At 34.5% G+C, this 20,515-nt stretch overlaps 1 protein-coding gene and 1 long non-coding RNA gene across 2 annotated transcripts; one reads left to right on the top strand and one right to left on the bottom strand.

Moving 5' to 3' along the window:
* The first annotated feature begins 14,093 nt into the window (after positions 1–14,093).
* LOC127125934 (probable indole-3-pyruvate monooxygenase YUCCA8) lies at positions 14,094–16,193 on the top strand. The gene is made up of 3 exons (XM_051054795.1): positions 14,094–14,907; positions 15,000–15,374; positions 15,650–16,193. The coding sequence occupies exons 1-3, from the start codon at positions 14,260–14,262 to the stop codon at positions 15,875–15,877; spliced, it is 1,251 nt and encodes a 416-aa protein (XP_050910752.1). The 5' UTR covers positions 14,094–14,259; the 3' UTR covers positions 15,878–16,193.
* A 1,866-nt stretch (positions 16,194–18,059) lies between these two features.
* LOC127129010 (uncharacterized) lies at positions 18,060–19,944 on the bottom strand. Its single transcript, XR_007806117.1, has 2 exons — positions 19,837–19,944; positions 18,060–18,310 (listed from the first exon to the last, which is right to left on the bottom strand). It is a non-coding gene; the product is annotated as an uncharacterized LOC127129010 (long non-coding RNA).
* Between the last annotated feature and the right edge of the window lie 571 nt (positions 19,945–20,515).

Raw genomic sequence — 20,515 nt, 5'->3', positions numbered from 1 at the left:
ACTAACTTTTAGACCGTTCACAAGATCTATAGACAAAGTCTCAATCACGAAAAGATGCAAGAAATAGGTAGGAATACGTGAGACTTTAGCCAAGCGCCAAAAATACAATTCTGACCTCCAGCTATCTCTTAGTGTCGGATCTAATTGAACAACGATCTACACAATATACGTTTAGTTCATCGAGAGCAATTTAACTACTCACACCATATAAAATTCACATGCACTAGTTTTAGGTATCTTTTCTACTTTCACTCTAAATTGCTTCTCAAATAATTTACTGACTTTGGTGTTTGAGTGTTAATTTCACAGGTCCACCTCATTCTATTGTATTGAGATCAATCACCGTCACACTGAAGGATCTTGCTATAGTCTCATTCCTTATTTATGATTGCATAGCATAAAATTGACACCGTCTATTGGACTCGTCATTGGATTTCCTCGAATCTCCACGAGAAATCTTCGTTTCTATACTACAATTTAGTAATGATTGGTCATCTTCTTGTTCAAATCATCGATCTTGTCAAAGTCACGGTAGCATTAAGATATGTTTGATTAGCCACTCAATGCAACGTCTCTGTTGCATTTGCCACAAAAATCAACATGTTTGATCCCATGATCAAGGTTCCACTTCCTCCTACAACCAAAGACGGTCCATTTCCTCTATTGATCGACTACAACACATTCTAAATTCTCTTGATCTTTCAGTCTTACCATCATTTGCTTCAAGTCAAATCCTCAATGCAACCTCTAGCACCACCACATATCCCTAGACAATAGATTCTTCAAATCCTCAAACAATTACAATCTAACTTAGGTATTCAAGGGGCTATTGATATGCTTAATAATGTTTATAACCTAGTGCAGCAACATAGTTCACACTTACTGACTGAGAGATTTCTCCAATTCAAAGAGAACCTACAAAAAGCTCCCATCAAGGATCACTCATATGTGAAACAACTTCATGTGGCAATCAAAAGTTGCACTAGAGCATTCTATTTTGATGTCTCTTCTCTGTGTGGAGAAGCCTCTAGATTACCAAACTTTATCAAGCACCGAGAACTCCAAACTCCTCCACATAACTCCAAAAGAATAAGTGGCAATCACGCTCCACCAAGGAGTATTTGTCCCTATTAGTCACCACCTCAACACACTTGAAGAAGGGAAGAACATGACACTAAAGTACAAGCTTCTAAATAGAGGAAATGCACATTCTCCAAGCACACCCTCGACAACAGGACTCCAAAGCCCCTCGAGAATCTTCCAAAGTTGGACAACTACAATGACCTGGGAGATCCAGATGAACACGTTGAACATGTAGAAACCATGTTTAACTACTAACATGCCCATGGAGTTGTGAAGTGTAAGTTGTGTGTACTGATTCTAAAAGGATTCGATATGAAGTGGTTTTAGACTCTACTCTATGGTTGCATAAACTCTTGGTACAAAATTTATGTCTCATTCATTACCTAGTTTACTATCCAAAAGCAGTAATCCACTCATATCAGTCACCATAACTAAAGAGGGGACAAACATGACACTGAAGTACATGCTCCTGAATGGAGGAAGGGCATGTTCTCCAAGCGTACCCTCAAAACAGGATCCTAAAGTCTCTCAAGAATCCTCCTAATTTGGACAACTATAACTTCTTGGGAGATCCAAATGAACACGTTGAACACGTAGAAACAAAGTTTAACTACTATCATGCCTATGGAATTGTGAAGTGTAATTTATTTGTAATGATTCTTAAAGGATCCATTATGATGTGATTCTAGACTCTACTTGATGGTTGCACCTACTCTTAGAAGGAGCTATATAACTCTTTCACTACCTAGTTCATTGTCCAAAAGTGATAATCTACTACAATAGTCATACTAAGTATGATCCGACAAAAGAAGAAATAAACCCCAATAGACTACATAAATCGATTCACCAAGGTGGTGGAAAAAGTCGGGAGGGGGGATTACATAGTGAAGTGTTGGTTATTCAAAAAAGGGTTGATGGAAGAGTGCATGTTCCATTTTAAGCTAGGAATTGAAGGTACTGGAAGTGTCAGAACCCTGTTCTCCAAAGACTCTGAAAGTCTCACCAAGTTGTAAAGGCAGACGTTGAACTCTACTCAAGCTTCATCAACATGTATAACAAGCCTCTGACTATAAGTTTAAATACAAAGGTCAATGATTGATTGATATGACAGAAGTATAAAAGCAAAATTAATTTCTATGTAAAGTACTATACTATGTACCAAAAAAGTTTCTCACGTCACATCATCTTCACGAACTCTCTGCTGCAAGTGTCATTCTAATGTTGCAATATCAAGTGACCTTCATACAATTATTACATGAGGATATTCCAACTTCACCCTCTAACAGATCTATTTATTTCTATATAAAGAGGTCTTGGAAGATTGGATACAACAAGAAACGAAGTTGCATTGCAAACTCAAACACTCAAAGAATATACGTGAAAAGAGAAAAATAAAAGAAGTGTTTCTCACACTCATACACTTAGAATATATTCTTTGAATACTTTTGTTAAGTGTAACATTTGATTTAAGCTTGTGCATTTTCTTGTTGAAACATCTTGTAAACATAAACCATTATTTATCTTAACCTTTGGTTAATTTTCTTGAGAGACTAAGTGAAGTCAGAATTCTCAAGATATCATTGACAATTAGTCTTTGAGTTGTATTTCCTTGAGAGACTAGGGTATAGTCAAAAATTCTCAAGAAGTCTTAGACTGTATGTCTTTGAGTTTGTAGTAATCAGATTGATTATTGGATTAAGTCCTTATTGAGAAGGAGAAATCACTCAAGCGGATGGATTGGACGTAGCTTCGTTAACAGCAAATCAGGATAAAAAATACATGTGTTCTTATCTTTATCAATACCGTTGTTGTTTGAGATATTGGGTTGCAAAAGTTTTTTAAATCCAAAAACCCAATACGAACCCCCTTTCTTGTGTTTCTTGCACCTTCATGAAAAGACCTCGAGCAAGATTCTCGTCTTACACCCCTCATAAGACTTTAAGGGAGACAATCTTGTAGGAATGTGTGAATATTCACTTCCAAAAAGTCGAGATAAAATTACTTATCTAGTGAAGGAATTACCTAAGATGGACAAAACAAAGTTATTTGTTTCCATAAGAGTCATGGTCACAACATAGACAAATACACACATTTGAAGGACACAATTAAAGACTTAATCAAGAAAGGTAAGCCCGCCAAGTACACCGTGGAATACAGATGAAGAGATACTCGTGAGAGGGAGAAATAATAAGGAAGCAAGACGTATCGCCAAGGAAAAATTATCCCCTCTCGAAGGATAAGAGTGCCCTAAGAATACAATTAAGGCAATGAGTGGAATAAAAGAGATACAAGATATATAATAGTGAAAAAGGAAAGGAAGACCAAATGGGTGAAGATGCATATCCCTAGGAGGAGTTTGTTGCATGTCCCTAACATATTCAAAGGGAGAACCCCCAATACGGTTATTTTGTTGATTATCTTATCACTTTAGTTTATTATCGTTTATTGAGTCTCCCTCATGATTTCACATCTCTGAATCAAGTTTGAATCAATTCATTGTTCCTTTTAGCATGCATAAACTAATGATTATATTTGAACTTAATCATGATGCTTTTAGTCAATTACATGAGTCAGTGGAATAAAAACTATATGTGTTTTTGATTCAAGTTACGTGCAAATAAAAATCTCAAAGTGCTTTTAAGACTATGAAGATTTTAGATTTTGTGTGTTTGATTCAAATCAATCAGATCAAGCACACATTCTGATTCAAATCAAATTTAACATAGGAAAACCAGGTACTTTTTAACAATTTGATTCAAATCATAGTTTACACTTGATTCGAATCAAGGACTTCTTGGTCACCCCTACTTGATTTGATTTGAATCATGCATTAATATTCAAATCAGACAATTTTTAAACATTTTCCATCAGGGTCTGTCCCAGTTGTTTCGAATCAAAGTTTGTACATGATTTAAATCACGAGGTCTTTGATTCGAATCGGAATTTGTACATGATTCAAATCAAGTATGAAATATGTCAAAAATATGATTTCTTTTATTCCATTCACTTGCTCATTTGACTTAAACCATGTATTGCTCTTGATTAGAATCTAACCAACTTTTATAACTCTTTTTTGTGCTTAATCTCAAACACATATAAAAGCTTTTGTCAACACTTTTCATGTAACTGATTTCATAATCATCTTGTGATTTTTGTGAAACCAACACCCTCTCACTTTTGAAAAGTTAAAAACCCTTGTATTCAAATTTCTTTCTTATTCAACCTTTGTTTTCATTTCATATCTTGATAATAAGAGATTTTTAATTGATTGAGGGAGACACTGTCTTGAAACTAACCGTTCTTGAAGACTGGTTAAAGATTTTCAGGTTGTTGCAAGATCGGGGTTGTTGCCACCGGTGCTGACAAATTTTGGTGAAAAGAAGGAGGTTATTCTCTCCATATTGCCTTGGTAGTAACTGTGTGGAAGGCTACCCATAAGTTGGAATTCTTCTCAGATCGTCGGACAATCCACCGTTCAAGGAAACGGTAGGATCAAGGGGTTATCGCTACATACAAAGGCTTGGAGCATATTAGTGGTATTGGAAGATTCTTGAAGAAGAGTTTGGCGGTGTGCTATATACAAGTCAAGATCCAGATATAAGATTTATTTTCTTCAACATTATTATGGACTAGTGATTGTATGAACTCTTTGAATATTTTTCAAAATAAAAGGAAAAATGCATATTCCAATGGCAAACCATTGAAGAGTGCATGTAGACTCACGCGAGGATGACATATTCAAAGAACTATAAATCCAGGTGTCTTCTCTCTCTCTTTTTTGAATTTAGATTTAATTTTTGTAGTATTTCATGCTTAGGTTTTCAACTCATATCATAGTTTATCATTTATTCAATTGGTGGCAATTTATCATGGAAGGTTATGTTTTGTTAGAATTGACACCTAATTGAGCTTTAATGGGGATTAAAATCTGAGAAACTTGTTGAGTCTAGAATTTGCAAATTGAGTCATTGTATTAACATAACTCGTGAGACATACAACCGAGTCAAAAGTAAACCTTGTGTATCATCATTAGATCATTTGTGATATTTGTGAAGTGGTTACATGAAACTATTTCAATACAAGTATAATTTCCATATTTTCTCTCTAAAATCTTCCTCGCACAAACTCTTAAAACCTCCGATAATTCATTTCTAAAAAATTGATTGACGTTTGTTTTTAAGTCTATTCACCCCTATCTAGACTGTTTTCTTACTCCATATTCTTAACCAATAATGGGAAAATTCCAAAATAACGCATTTATCAAGAAAGATCTTCCCAAATCAAATAGCATGTCTAGCGCCACTGTTAGGAGAAGATTTGTCGAGATGACGGAGATTAGAAATGGGCGAGGGATAACCTCCGACGAAAAAAATTAGATAGACCTATCCCCAGGCTTTACAATAGCAAAAAGGTGGGTGGTATCCCAAATAAAAGTTTCCATCCAGTGATAAAAATAATTATGGCAAACTTTGATGTGTCAAGAATTCTCACTGATTGTGGAAGTTTGTGCGACATCATGTATGTGGAGTTTTTTTGAGAAACTTGGGGAATAAGGTTATATCGAGTTGATGGTTACCTTTGGGGAAGGGAGAAAGATACCAACATGATAGACTTGTAGTTCTTGGTGGTTCCTTGCAAAATCATCTACAACAATATCCTAGACAACCCTTTGCTTTGACACACGGCGTTGTGGCTTCTCTAGTCCATCTAAAGACGAAATATCACAACGCCCATGATGAAGTTGTGATGACATGCATCGATTCATCTAGAGCCTAGAGTATACACAAGGCCTTGCAGTGCAACCGGGAAGAAAATTCTAAAGAGAGTCTCATGGAATTTAATATGGACTCCCTTAGTGAAATCCTGGAATAAATGGTGATCAACCACCAATGAAAGGAACCAGTGCTTTTGCCAAGTATAATATAAACCTTTCTAATTTGGTGGTTGCATGGGACAATTGCAAATGCAGCCTGAAGACAACAATACCAGACTCTATTAAGACACTCCGAGATTAATAAGTAGCGACATAGTTGCTTGATTAAGTATTTTTATTTTCATGCATGTAATACTCTGCTACTTTACATTTTACTATAATGTTTTCTCATGGGATATAAATAAAATTTCCACTAAATTCTCCTCTTTATGATCTTTAAAGGATATTCACGACTAATGAGTGTTGTCATAAACATCATAGGTGCACGACTAAAGTAATCAAAACCTCATAGGAATGTCACACACACAAATACAACAAACCACAAAACAAAGTGGCGATCCAGGCTCACCCCACTTGGTATCTATCCACTCCATAACTTACGAGGTGATTTCCCAATATGTCGGTCTCAAACCAAGTCTAAACTTAAGGACATGGAAGATGGGCAAACCCTTGGTCAGGCACGCTCCTTAGACATTTCCAATAAAGCTTTTGAACACGACCTCAAACAACCACCAATTCCGAAAAAAATCAACTTAGGATTCAAACACAACATGCACGTCAAGTATAAATAACAGTAAGTAAACAAAGAAACATTAATGAGTAAAATATATGATAATTGATTCAAAAACAAACATTAAACTGAGTAAAAGTACCACCATAAAAAAGGTTATGAGTTCGGCTCATCCCTAGCAATCACCATCCTACCATCCATTATTTTTTATTTGGAATCGACTCTTTCTCTTGATATCTATATTCCGGGATAGAAAAAGTCCATTTGTCTAAGAGAATTTTCAAAGGAAGCTAGTAAAAAGGAGTAATCATGTCCCACAAACTTTTCATACTTTTTAGACAGATTGAGATTTTTGATATGCATTTCCGCGAAGGCAATATCCTTTTTATTTATCTCTTGAGTCAATGATTGCACCCTCTACGCTAGCAAGTGGAGGGGGGGGGGGGGGGGTAGCCAAAGGACTTAACTTGTTTCCCATATCCGTTAGTAAGAAGTATGTCTTAACGAGATCCTCTAAAAACTGGCCTCTCTCAATTGTAAGGGTACTTATGTTCTCATCAAGAACATGTGTATATTTTCAAAAATGGCCAAAGAAAAATACACCCTCATTTCCTCTCGAAATGCGAATTCATCCTTACTCAAGAAGTATGTATAATCTTATTCAAAAATGAAGGAATAAAGTTCCCTAGTTTTCTGTGGTTCGGGATGGGTCAAAATATGGTGATAAATTTCCTCGGGTTGTTGATGAGCTTCTCATGGGATCCGATATTCTCAAGTCTAGTTGAATTACTTTAGGTCTCTTGGTAGAAGGATTCCTCACATGAGACATTTCAGTGGATCCCTCCTCTAAAGGGTCCCTAATGTACATATATGGTGACATGTGTAAAATATTTCCAATACAAGCTAAGTACGAGGGTCATGCATCTCTGTCCAAACTAGAGAAGGAAGGATGAATGTGGTTGAGTAAATAGGGCAACCTAGAGTTTGGACTCCACCTTGGACTGAAAAGTAGTTTCCTCTAAAGGCAACGGTGTAACTCCAATAGTCTTCTTATCCGATGACTTTTTGTGGCATTTCATCTTATTTGCATAGAGAAATCAAACAAATAGGGAAAATATCCATGTTGAAGTGGAAACATAAAGGAAGAAACCTCTTACAAAACTTACCAAAAATATAACAATTCTCCTATTTGGATGAGGCCTCAATGAGAAAGTGCATTACTATGTAGCGTTTCTTTTGTTTTATTGACAAAACCCCAAAATTGATGGAAACAGGGTGCCAAGGTATGTGTGCTTTTCTTATCCTCACACTAAAACTAAAAGACAATGACATAGACCCAAATCACCGGATACAATTGTGAAGAGGAAACTCCAAAATGATTAATAACACTCGCCTCAAACTCATTTAAGGGAAAACAATGACCTATTAGGTAAAACATGCATTCATGAAGAGATATAACACACTCGTCAAACTAACTACATACCCTTTTATCTTCTTCTGGGGAACACACCCAAATCCTAAGGAGAACCAAAACTCGGTGAAAACACGATCCATACCACCCTCACATGCAAAAACATGCATGGTTTCCAATATTTCCTAATATACCAATGCAACTACACCATCCTCCTTCCCATTTTGGGCTTCCTGACGAGCTTGACAGTCCATTACAAATATTACTCAAAATTTATTAGGATTAAGGAAAATTCTTAGGAAAACTAGTTAATTTACATCTTGCCACAACAAATTCGTCATGATGCCCAATATAATAGACCATTCCATTGATTTTACCATCTGAATACATTTGAAGATTAAAATTCATGCACTATGATAATTCAAGACTAAATAAAGTACTCTATTTATCATCATTCAAAGAAATAAGTGTATCTTGTAAAGCCTTAATTGTGTCACAATCTATAAAGTTATACTTAATGATCTTAGGGGCTTTCATATAATAGAGGCAAATGAAAATATATATTATGCCATAATGCTTCCTTTCAATATTAGTAAGAAGCTTTATATTGGACAACCAGTAAAGACTATGGGGACATTTCCACTTCTAGTTGTCATCATGCAACTTTATCAACTACATACAGTGAAAGAACTTGCTACTAGGTAATGACTTGGTGATCATATCATCAGTATTATCTTCAGTCAAAACCTTTAGCACTTTGACTTCTCCTTTCTCAATTTTCTCCCTGACGAAATACAACCTAACATTGATGTGCTTAGTTCTCTTATGATATGTTAAATTCTTTGACAAATGTATTACACTTTAACTATCACATTTAACAGTGATAACTTGACCTTAAAGTTTTAGTTCCTTAATAAACCCTTCAAAGCCACAATTCTTCTTTCACAACTTTAGTGAGGGAAATGTATTCGACTTCAGTGGTTGAATACATTTTGAAGAGAAGCTTTCAAAGTGATAGATGTTCCAAACATTTTGAAAACATATACAAAAAGAGATTTTCTGGTATCCATACATCCTTTATAGTCAGAGTCGACAAATCCTTCGATTTCGACTTTACCATAGCTCGTGGCTACACTGTAAACTAGGACCCTACTCAGGGATCCTTTTATGTATCTCAGAATCCACTTCAAAGCTTACCAGTGTGCCTTTACAGGATTGTCCATATACCTACTTACAAGGCTCACTCCGTACTCTATTTATGGGCTCGTACAAACCATTGCATACATAAAAAAAACTACTATACAATCATACAAAATGCTATTCATATAGGATCTTTCAACCTCAGTACTAGGACTTTGAGTTGTACTCAGCTTGAACTAAGGATTAGCCGGTGTTACAACAGGATTTGAATTCAACATACCAAATCAGTCTAGAATCTTCTTCAGGTATGTATCTTGAGATAATTATAATCTCAACTGTTTTCTATCTCTTCGAATGTCAATTCTATGAATCCTGGAGGCAACTCCTAGATCCTTCATGTTGAACTCCTTATCAAGTTTAGCCTTCAACTTCACTACATCCTTGACACTGTTGCTTTCTATGAGGATGTCATCCACATAAAGCAACAAAAGAATAAGTGAATTTCCAGGTCAAATATGAAGTAAACATAGTGGTCGAACTGGCTCCTAGTGAAACCTATGTGTGCTATGAACTTGTCGAATCTCCTATTCCATTATCGAGGAGATTGTTTCATGCCATATAATGACATATTTAATTTACACACATAATCTTCCTTTCCTCTTTCTGCATACCTTTCAGGTTGCCTCATCAGGATTGTTTCTTTTAGATCACCATACAGGAAGGTTATCTTCACATCCATCAATTCAAGTTCTATGTTGAAGTTTGCCACCATGGCTAACAACATTCTAATGGGTTTGTGCTTTAAAATAGGTGAGAAAACATCATTAAAGTTGACTCCTTCTTTTTTAGTGAACCCCCTAGCAACCAACCTTGCCTTAAATCGCTTCGACATCACTCCTTCGATTCCTTCCTTAACCTTGAAAATCCATTTACAACTGACTAACCTGGCCCTACAAGTTTCTCGATCAACTCCCAAGTTTTCATTATCATGAATATATTTCATCTAATCATCCATGAGTTTCATCCATTCAGTCTTATTTCGACTCTTCATAGCTTCCTTGTAGTCTCTAGGTTCTTCATCAAGAACCTCACTTGCAGATATTAAGGCAAAAGTTATGAGATATGCATAACTAAGTCTCTGAGGTTGCTTGATGACTCTTCTCGACATGTCTCCTGCCAGCAGGTAGTCATTATCAGTCACCTCTTCATACTTTGACAAACGTCATCAATTTTATTGAAACCCCTCTCAACTTCATTGAAAAATACATCTCGACTTATGATACACCTCCTATGATATGGATCTAGGAACCACAACCTATAAGCTTTGACTCCTTTATGGTATCCAAGAATCATGCATCTTAGAGCTCTACATTCGACTTTGTCTTGCCTAATATGAGCTTAGGCTACACAACCAAATACTCTAAGTCTGTCAAGATTGGGTGGACGTCTCGACCAGACTTCTTCAGGTGTCTTCATCCCCAAGGCAGTCAAGGGACACCTATTTATCAGGTATGTTGTATTCACTGCAGCCTCATCCCAAAACACCTTCTTCAATCATACATTAACCAACATGCACCTAACCTTTTCCAGGATAGTTCGATTGAATCTTTAAGCCCAACCATTTTGCTGAGGATCACCTGCTACCGTCTTGTGCCTTGAAATATCTGACATATCATAATACTTGCCAAAAGCTTCATTGTAGAACTCAAGGCCATTATCGATCCTCAACCTCTTAACCTTCCCACTAGTCTGATTTTCGACCAGAGTCTTCCAACTTTTGAAATTCTTTAAAGTTTTATCCTAGTTTTCTGAGTGAATATCCATAACTTTCTGGAATAATCATCAACTATAGATAGATAATACCTTGCAGACCCCCAAAGATCAGCATGAATGTAATCAAGGGATCCATGTGTTCTTTGTTTGCCTTTGTTTAACTTCACTCTACAAGCTTTACCAAACACACAAGGTTCACAGAACTCCAGCTTTTCGACCTTGTCACCACCTACTAGATTTTATATCCTCAGTTCGACCATGTCCATTTCACTGACATGGCCCAATCTCATGTGCCATAAATCTTTCTTCAAAATAGTTTTTGTATGCAATACTAGCTTAACCACTTACAAGCTCAGTCTCAAGGGTATACAAGCCTTGCTTCCTTGTGCCTCTAAAGACTTCCTTCAACCCCTTCATGAATCTTAGGATACCATGATATCCATTGAAAACATATCCATTCTTGTTGAATTCACCAAGAGAAATAAATTTCTCTTAAGATTAGGTACATACTTGACATCAATCAATAGCCTATTGATTCATCATGGAGCTTGAATATGACAAATTCAATTCATGCAATCTTGCAGGCTCTATTGCTTCCCAGGATCACTGATCCACCATCTTAATCACATAATTTCTCAAACACGTCTTTGTTTGGAGTCATGTGCCAAGTAAAACCCGAGTCCATAAGATATTCCTGGTTAGAGTTGTTACTTGAAACCACAAGGACATCAGATGATTCATAATTATCTTGCACAAAGCTTGTGTTTCCATTATCCTTACCTCCATGATTATTCAAACGTTCAGGGCACACCTTTCTTGTGGGACTCTCCTTCTTACAGTGGTAATAACTAATTGCAGGAGCATCACCACTATAAGACTTCTGCTGACCTTTACCCCTCTTCTTCTCAACCTGCCATCTTTCTTTGAGAATTTTCCTTTTACGGATAATCCTTAACCAACAGAAGATGGTTTATGCTCCTTTATTTCATTCAAGTCCTTCGAGTACAAGGCTGATTGAACTTCTTCAAAGGTTATGGACTCTCTTCCATACAAGAGTTTCTTTGAAGTGAGCATGAGATCTGAGTAAAGCACACAACAACAACAACACTTGATCTTCATCATCGATATTCTCCATATCATTAATTAGCTTATTGAACATATCCAACTGCTTCGTCAAGACTTTCTCTTCACTCGTCTTGAATAAATACAAAGCTTGCTTTAAGTAGAGATGATTTATCAAAGATTTGGTTATGAACATATCTTCAAGTTTCAACCACACACTTGTAGAGGTTTTCTCCTTCAAGACTTGCTAGAGAACCTTATCACCAACGCTAAAGATGATTGCATTGTGGGCTTTCTCCACCATTGTCATCTTCTCCTTCTCCGTTAGGGCATCATCCATGGTTTCAACTCCCTTCAACGCTTCTAGCAAAACCTGTTGAACAAGAAGAGCTCGCATCTTCAAGCATCATATTTCTAAATCATTAACTTCGGTGAATTTCTCAATCTCAAACTTCGTTGACGACATCTTGATCCACGTTCACCGCACCATTTTGTTGTAATAATTGTCGCACTAGGAACGAAGCAATTTTCTGTGAGAAAGAGAAGTTTTCTTGAACAATCATAAGAAAACGATTTAGTTACAAAGAGAGAGAAGAAGACAAAGCTGGTTATACTAGTTTTTACTATCCACTTTCTCCAAAATTAGGGTTTACGCATTACAAGTGAATAACAACTTAACCAATACTATAACACACCAGTGTACAATCTATATATAAACTCCTAGTATATGTATGTCATTTATGATGGTAACACTCATATATGACATACATAACTATTACATAACAAAGTGCGTAACTAACATAAGTCATTTGCATGTTCGAACCGACTTCAACTACAACATGCACATCTTCGACTACTACATGCTTGAACTGACTTCGACTACAACATACACATATCGGTCAAACCATGAAACTTCCCTTGTCAAGACTAGAGTTTGATCCAAAATACAACAATAATGACTAAATTACAACCCTATCATATGAATTTTACGATACTCTGCAATATACATCACACATATATTATCATAACTGTATAAACATTTTGAAAGTAAGAGTCATATTCGAGTAACCTTTATAATAGATCACATATTTTTGATAAAAGATGTATTTACCATTAAGTTAAACTTCTAGACTCTCTTAAACTTTTCATCCATTTAAACATTTAAGTCTTTTTAATTATACCTCTTCGACAAAGTTGCCACTTTTCTTTGCCACTTCTCAACAACTTCGGACTTTATCTTTAAATCCACTCTAGATCAATATTTTTCTTAATTAAAAAATTATTTACAATTTTTAGAAAAATGACAACAAAAAAAACAATTTTGTGGAAACCAATCAAAAAATAAGTGACTGAAAAATAGGAAATACAAAAAAAGTTGAATATTTTTCAAGTCTACATAACTCCACGAAATTCATGGGAATATTAAACTCTATCACAATAAAATTTAACATTTTATTCATGTTTCATGTTTATAATATTACTAATTAGAGCAACTATTCTTACATAGTCATGTTCTGAAAAAGTAATGCATATATGGATAGAAAAAACATAAAATATCAAAAAAAAAAAAACATATTTATTGCAACAGAAAAAATGGCATTCTATTCACGCTGATATCACATTTGTATTTTTTTTACAACATAGAAAATGAATAAAAAATACTCAACTTTGTGCTTACTATTCTTTTGAGAAAACAAAATAGAACCAAAGTTAAAAACTATTAGACGATAACTCTGGTATCTTTCAATTTTTGTGACAATATTTTTAATGAAAAGAGAGAATTAAAGGAACCATTGTGAATGTGATGATTAAAGACTACTTTCCTAGTAAACAATAATTCCACATAAAATTATATGCTAATAATCCCTCCCACATTATTTTAACAACTAGAATCTAATATAATATTAGCATAGAACATAATCATATAAAATATTCACATACAAAAAACATATAATATTCAAAATCAATATTAAGGATTATGATTTGACAATGTACTAATCAAACTTCAAAGTCAATTTGACACTTAACTCATTTCTAACAATAAATAAATAAAAAATCATTGATAAGAAGTTTATTAAACCATACATAAACTATACATTTAATAATTAATGAAAGAGAAATAACTCCCCCCACCTCATCACATGCAATTTTCCTCTATTTAAGCCCTTCAAACTTCTCCTCTTTCTTCATTCAATCATCACTCACATTCTCAATCACAAACCAAAAGAAGAAGAAAACCAAACACTTTCTCTCTTTCAAGTTTCATCTCCTAACACTTCAAAAACCTACTCATCTCATCAAAGAAACAATCTTTTTTCATTTCTTGAACAAACCCAAATCAACAAAATGGAGAATTTGTTTCGTCTAGCTGATCACGAAGATTTTATCTCTCGCCGTTGCATTTGGGTCAATGGACCTGTGATCATTGGTGCAGGTCCATCTGGCCTAGCAACGGCGGCATGTCTTAGAGAACAAGGAGTACCCTTCCTTGTTCTCGAAAGAGCTGATTGCATAGCATCACTTTGGCAAAGAAGAACGTATGACAGATTGAAACTTCATCTCCCAAAACAATTCTGTCAACTCCCTAACCTTCCATTCCCTGATGATTTCCCTGAATACCCTTCAAAGAAACAGTTCATAAACTACCTTGAAACCTATGCTAACAAATTCGAAATCAACCCGCAATTCAACCAGTGTGTTCAATCTGCTAAGTATGATGAAACCAGTGGATTATGGAGGGTGAAAACCAATGAAGTTGAGTATATTTGCAGGTGGCTTGTTGTTGCTACCGGCGAAAATGCTGAGTGTGTTACTCCTGAAATTGAAGGACTTTCTGAATTCAAAGGTGAAGTTGTTCATGCTTGTGATTACAAGTCAGGCGAAAATTTCAAAGGAAAGAAAGTTCTTGTTGTTGGTTGTGGAAATTCAGGAATGGAACTCTCACTTGATCTTAGCAACCACCATGCTTTACCTTCTATGGTTGTTCGAAGCTCGGTAAGTTCTTGTTCAGTGTGTCAGGTGTCTGTGTCTGTGTTTACAGTGAATTTCTTAAATCTAACAGGTTTGTTCTGTTTTTCGATTCACAGGTTCATGTGTTACCCCGAGAAATATTTGGAATATCAACATTCGAATTAGCAGTTATGATGTTAAAGTGGCTACCACTATGGATTGTTGACAAGCTTCTTCTAATTTTGACATGGTTCATTTTGGGTGACATGGAAAAGTTTGGCATCAAAAGACCTTCAATGGGTCCTTTGCAGCTGAAGAACACAGAAGGAAAAACACCTGTTCTGAATATTGGAACCTTGGAGAAAATTAGATCCGGTAATATAAAAGTTGTCCCTGGAATCAAGAAGTTTAACAAAAACGGCGAAGTCGAGCTTGTTAATGGCGAAAAAATTGATGTTGATGCAGTTGTTCTTGCTACCGGTTATAGGAGCAATGTCCCTTCTTGGCTTCAGGTGAAAACTTGTTCTAGATCCGTTAAAAATGACACTATCATAGTTGACTTATATTAAATAGTTAAATCTTAGTTACTGGATTAATCTATCTAAAAAATGTTAGATTAATCCAACGACTAAGATTTTACAAAAGAACAGAAGAACATGTTTGAACTAACGATGAAATATTATGAAAACATAGTACTCACCGTCAATTCAGACATATTCTTCTCTCAATGATTATAACTAAAAAAAATTGTGTGATCGAAGGACTAATTTAGTTCTGGTATGTACAGGAAGGTGAATTTTTCTCGAAAAACGGATACCCGAAGATGCCATTTCCACATGGATGGAAAGGAAATTCAGGACTATATGCTGTAGGGTTCACAAAGAGAGGGCTTTCTGGTGCTTCATATGATGCTGTTAAAATTGCACAAGATATTGGAAATGTTTGGAAACATGAGACTAAACAGAAGAAACAACGCAATACTGCTTGTCATAGACGCTGCATTTCACAGTTCTAAACACACAATCTTGCTTCTTTTTAGTCTCAGGAATTCTTTCTTGTATACAAACAAAAAGATAACAATATCTTGTAAAAAAAAACAATACATACATGATAGCACACAGAAACACAGCCCAATCCTAAGACCCAAGTTTTTTAATGTGGTTTGTTAAGGATGATGCGGCTTTTTCATTTTTTTTTAAAGGCGTTTTAATGTATTTCGTTTTGTTGATTCATATATGTAACACAAACTTGAAACTTCTGCGGTTCCAACATTATGCTGGAGTCGTAAGGGATTTAAGTTCATGTAATAAAATTCAATATTTGAAATTGAACTTTGCTTTCACTTTTGATGCTTTACTCTCTAAGTCACTATCTATGTTTTTTCGACTTCTTTGAGTTTTGTAGCTTTTCCTTTGTTTTTGGCAAAGAATCTTGTGTTCTTGATTGGATGTGAAAGTTTGTTACCTTGATTCACATATATAGTTAGCATGCAAGGATGAATAAACGAATATACGGTGGATGCATGTGGTGATTGCCACACTTGATGAAGAGAAAGGTAGAAAGATTAATAACTACTTTCTATTTTAAATCTACCATCGTCTTTTGAGAGTGAGTAATATGGACTATTGCACATAATTCAAAGATAATTTTATAAAATATTTTATAATAAAGTAGAACATTTATTTAAATCGTAAATTTAAGACAGGTACGACAACATTAAAAAATTAATTTAAAACAGCCCTAAATACCTCTATTTTATGTGTGGAAAATTTTCACAATTTTATCTTTTAAAGAAACATATCATTAAATCGAAGAATGTGAGGATGCTTTTCGATTTCAAATACTTTTTTAACATATACATAAGCTTCAACATCATAGATGTTATTTTGTGTGTATAAAGATCAACAGTGTATGAAAAAAGAAAGTGAAAATGACTTGTGGCAAATCAAGAGGGTAATATGTGATGTAACATATATATATATATATATATATATATATATATGTGTGTGTGTGAAATGTAACATAAATAGTCTAACAGTGTTGCCTTCATAATAAAGACATGAAACTAATTTTATTTTAAAACTTTATTTTCGGAATAAGAACTTGGTTCAAATGAAAAAAAATGTTTTGGTATAAAAGCACTATTGAAAAGGTAAACATCACAATAGTTTTTATAAGTGGTGTAAATTTTCTTTGGATTGCATTAAATAGACTTTTTTTTAATCGGATAAGAGTATTATTTGTACTCTCAATCAATATGTCTTGTTTATTGAAAAAAAAAATGAAATATTTTGATTTAAGTTCGGAGTAGTATTTTAAAATAATTAAAATTTAAAATAAGTTTTTGTTTTCAATTTTATTAATTTTAAAAATCAATATCAATATTAATTTTGAATTATGAAAATTTTTAAAATTAAAATTAATTTCAAACAAAATAAATAAATAATAAATCTTAGTCCAAACAAAACATACATTGTAAAATAATTAAAATATTAAAATGAAAAATCTATTTATTTAATAGTAATATTAAAAATAATAGTTAAAAGTTATGGTTGTCGGTAGATGCTTCTTAGAGTGGTGATCGTGGTGGTCAGAGAGTGATAGTTAGTGGTTACGAGGGTAGATGTAGATATTAGTCACCAATGACTCTTATAATAATAGTAGTTAGTGGTGGACAACGATTACTGGGCAAATTGGCGATTAGTGGTAGTTAGGATGATCATTACCAGTGGTCAGAGTAATAGTTGGTGGTGACCAGTCGTAGTTAGGATGGTAGTTACTAGTGGGTGGTGTGGCCACTAATGGACTAAAGATAGATTGGTAATTAAAGATTGATAGAGCAGTGATCGACGATGGTTGAAACGGTGTTTGACGGTGTTCTGAGTGGTGGTTGATGATGGTTATGATTCGTTAAATCAATGATCTGAAATGAATGAACTAGTGATTGATGGTGGTCATAATGTTAGTTGGCGATAATCATGATAATAGTTAAGGATGATCATATTAGTAATATGTAGCATTCAAATTATAGATCTTATATGGATAAAGTGATGATCGAAGGTGGCTATTGTAACACCATATTTTCCCAATACATAATTATAATTAAATTAGAGATTTTTTATAACATTCACGTATAAGATGTTGCACATCTCGAAACACACATTTATTTAGGGTATTAGCGCAGCAGAAATACTCAATTAAAACACACCAATTTAAATCTCATATCATAATTAAAAAGCATCGACTCGTAAGTCTTCTCCAAATGCTTATCACACCAAAACATAAAATACGAGAGAATACATTTTCTCTCAGAAATCTCAACATTAAACAAAGAAATTGCTCCCCAGTGTTACATATCAGAGCATAACCAAAGCTAAAACAAAGAAATTAAAAGAAATAACTCCAGGAACAAGCTTCCACTCATAGCAGTGACTCCACTCTTGAGTATCTGCATGATGTCCATGTAAAGGCAACATTCAAACATAAGGGGTGATAAGTCACATTCAATAATAACAGGAATATACTACAAGATAGGATACCAACACATAGCATAATCCACACAATCTCAAATCACAGTATATAAATTACATTCTGACACCAAATCATCAGTCACAACTCATTCACATACCAATCACATGCCACATTACACACCACATCAATATCATATGAAGTTATCTCATTATGCATCTCATATGCAAAATGTAACTCCATGCAACTCGATGTAACTCTATGCATGTGGTACCAACTGAATAATGGTTCACTCAGGAACCAGGTCCCCTCTCTAAGCTCCAAGTCCCCTCTCCGAGCTTGGGACAAGCCACTAGTCCCCCCTCTAAACTAGAAACCTACCTCTTGACACAACTCAACATAAATTCATGAACATGTTAACAAAATTTCAATGCGTTAAGACCCCTCTTATGATCCTAACATACATGCATTGACAACCTCGCGTAATCCCCTCTTTTGGATTACTACAACAACTTAACATGATATTCAACATAGCGATATAACTGAGTTGCTTAACATGTATAATTTACCAATTCATACTCACAACTCATAACCAAATTCATCATAGCATCCATTCATGTTACTTTACCAAAACCACAATATATCATCGTATAAACATAATGATTCGCTAACCAATCATACATATCATCAAAACATCCCTACAGTAGGTTAAATAATACAAATCAAACACTTCACCAAGCACTACTATGAGGTAGCTCTACGCATTAACTTTCTATCGCTTCAAACGACGTGTTATTTGGACCTACAGATCAAAAGATACGGCCAAAATCGTCGGACAACACAATAAAACAAAAGCATAACTTTTCACTATTTTGACTATGACAATCGATTGTCATCTGGTGCAATCGGTTATCAATAAAACATATTTCACTACTGACTTCGTGAAAAATCACTTTTCTAGGCATGACAATCGATTGTCATCTGGTGCAATCGATTGCACTGCTATTTCTTTTTAAAATTTCAACTAATGCAATCAATTGTCATATGGTGCAATCGATTGTCATTATAGTTTTTTCAAAAAATTATAGTTTTAAATTCGGGCATCAGAATCATTTAATTCCCAACCCCTCACAAACGCTCTCTAACATCCAAATAGCTTATTTCAAATTTCTAACATAGTAAACCAACTTACTACTATAATCTCTTCACATATTCACCAATTAACATAAAATTAACAATTTAACAAGCATAATCAGGGATTCCTATATTTTCACAAATCCCTAAAACCTCCAAACATCATCAATGGTGGAAAATACATGAACATAGCGAAATAAAATTTCATTAATACATTGACACATGAAATTCAACACTTATTTGCATAAAATCAAATATGATCATCAAATTCAGAATTCTCAATAAAATAGTTAATCCTATTGGGAGGTTAAGGACTCCTCTACTGTACCCCTCATGCATAAGCCATTTCTATCAAAGTTATTCTCCTCTTACCTTAGACTTTTCCAGCAAAATTCTTCCAAGCTCTATCAATGGATGTTCTCCATATACCTTCTCTTATTTTTTCTCTTGCCATAGCCTCCTTTTTCTCTTTTCTTCAAAAAATTCTACCTACTGTTCAACTCTCTCCTTCTAATTCTCTTTTTACACTAAAAACCTAGTCTCCTCATTAGACTATTCCTACTTTACCCTTACTTTTCTCTCTAATCCCCACCTTGCCCTCAATATTTCTACAACTTCTATTTACTTTTTTTTTTATCTTTTTATTTTATTTAAATAATAAAATTAAAACATTATTTCAATTAATAAAATAATTCTAAGTTATTCATCTTTCTCTAGTTACTCTCCACACCCTACTACAAGGGCATTCATCATCTCTCTCACCCATATTCATTTATCTACCCACACACAATAATCAAATAAATACATAAAAATTATAATTAAATTAAAATAAAATAATTTACGAAAACTGGGGTGTTATAACTCTCCTCCACTTAAAGATTTTTCGCCCTCGAAAATTATCTTAAGTAAAGATATTGGGATACGAATCCTTCATCTGGCTCTCAAGCTCCCAAGTCACGTTTCCACCAGCTGATCCTTCCCAAACTACCTTCATTAAGGTAACCTCTTTACCACACAACTGTTTCACTTCCTGATCCTCTATCTGCATGGG

Source organism: Lathyrus oleraceus, chromosome 3 (assembly GCF_024323335.1).
Source record: "Lathyrus oleraceus cultivar Zhongwan6 chromosome 3, CAAS_Psat_ZW6_1.0, whole genome shotgun sequence".
Classification (NCBI taxonomy): domain Eukaryota; kingdom Viridiplantae; phylum Streptophyta; class Magnoliopsida; order Fabales; family Fabaceae; genus Lathyrus; species Lathyrus oleraceus.
The sequence above is the reverse complement of the archived record's forward strand: the minus strand, read 5'-3'. Positions and strand labels throughout refer to the sequence as shown.

What these genes read in the sequence shown, in the direction of transcription:
- LOC127125934 (XM_051054795.1), top strand. Translation starts at nt 14,260, where the DNA reads ATGGAGAATTTGTTTCGTCTAGCTGATCACGAAGATTTTATCTCTCGC. An exon ending in CTATGGTTGTTCGAAGCTCG is followed by an intron (nt 14,908 to 14,999) that starts GTAAGTTCTTGT and finishes TTCGATTCACAG; the next exon opens with GTTCATGTGTTACCCCGAGA. An exon ending in ATGTCCCTTCTTGGCTTCAG is followed by an intron (nt 15,375 to 15,649) that starts GTGAAAACTTGT and finishes TGGTATGTACAG; the next exon opens with GAAGGTGAATTTTTCTCGAA.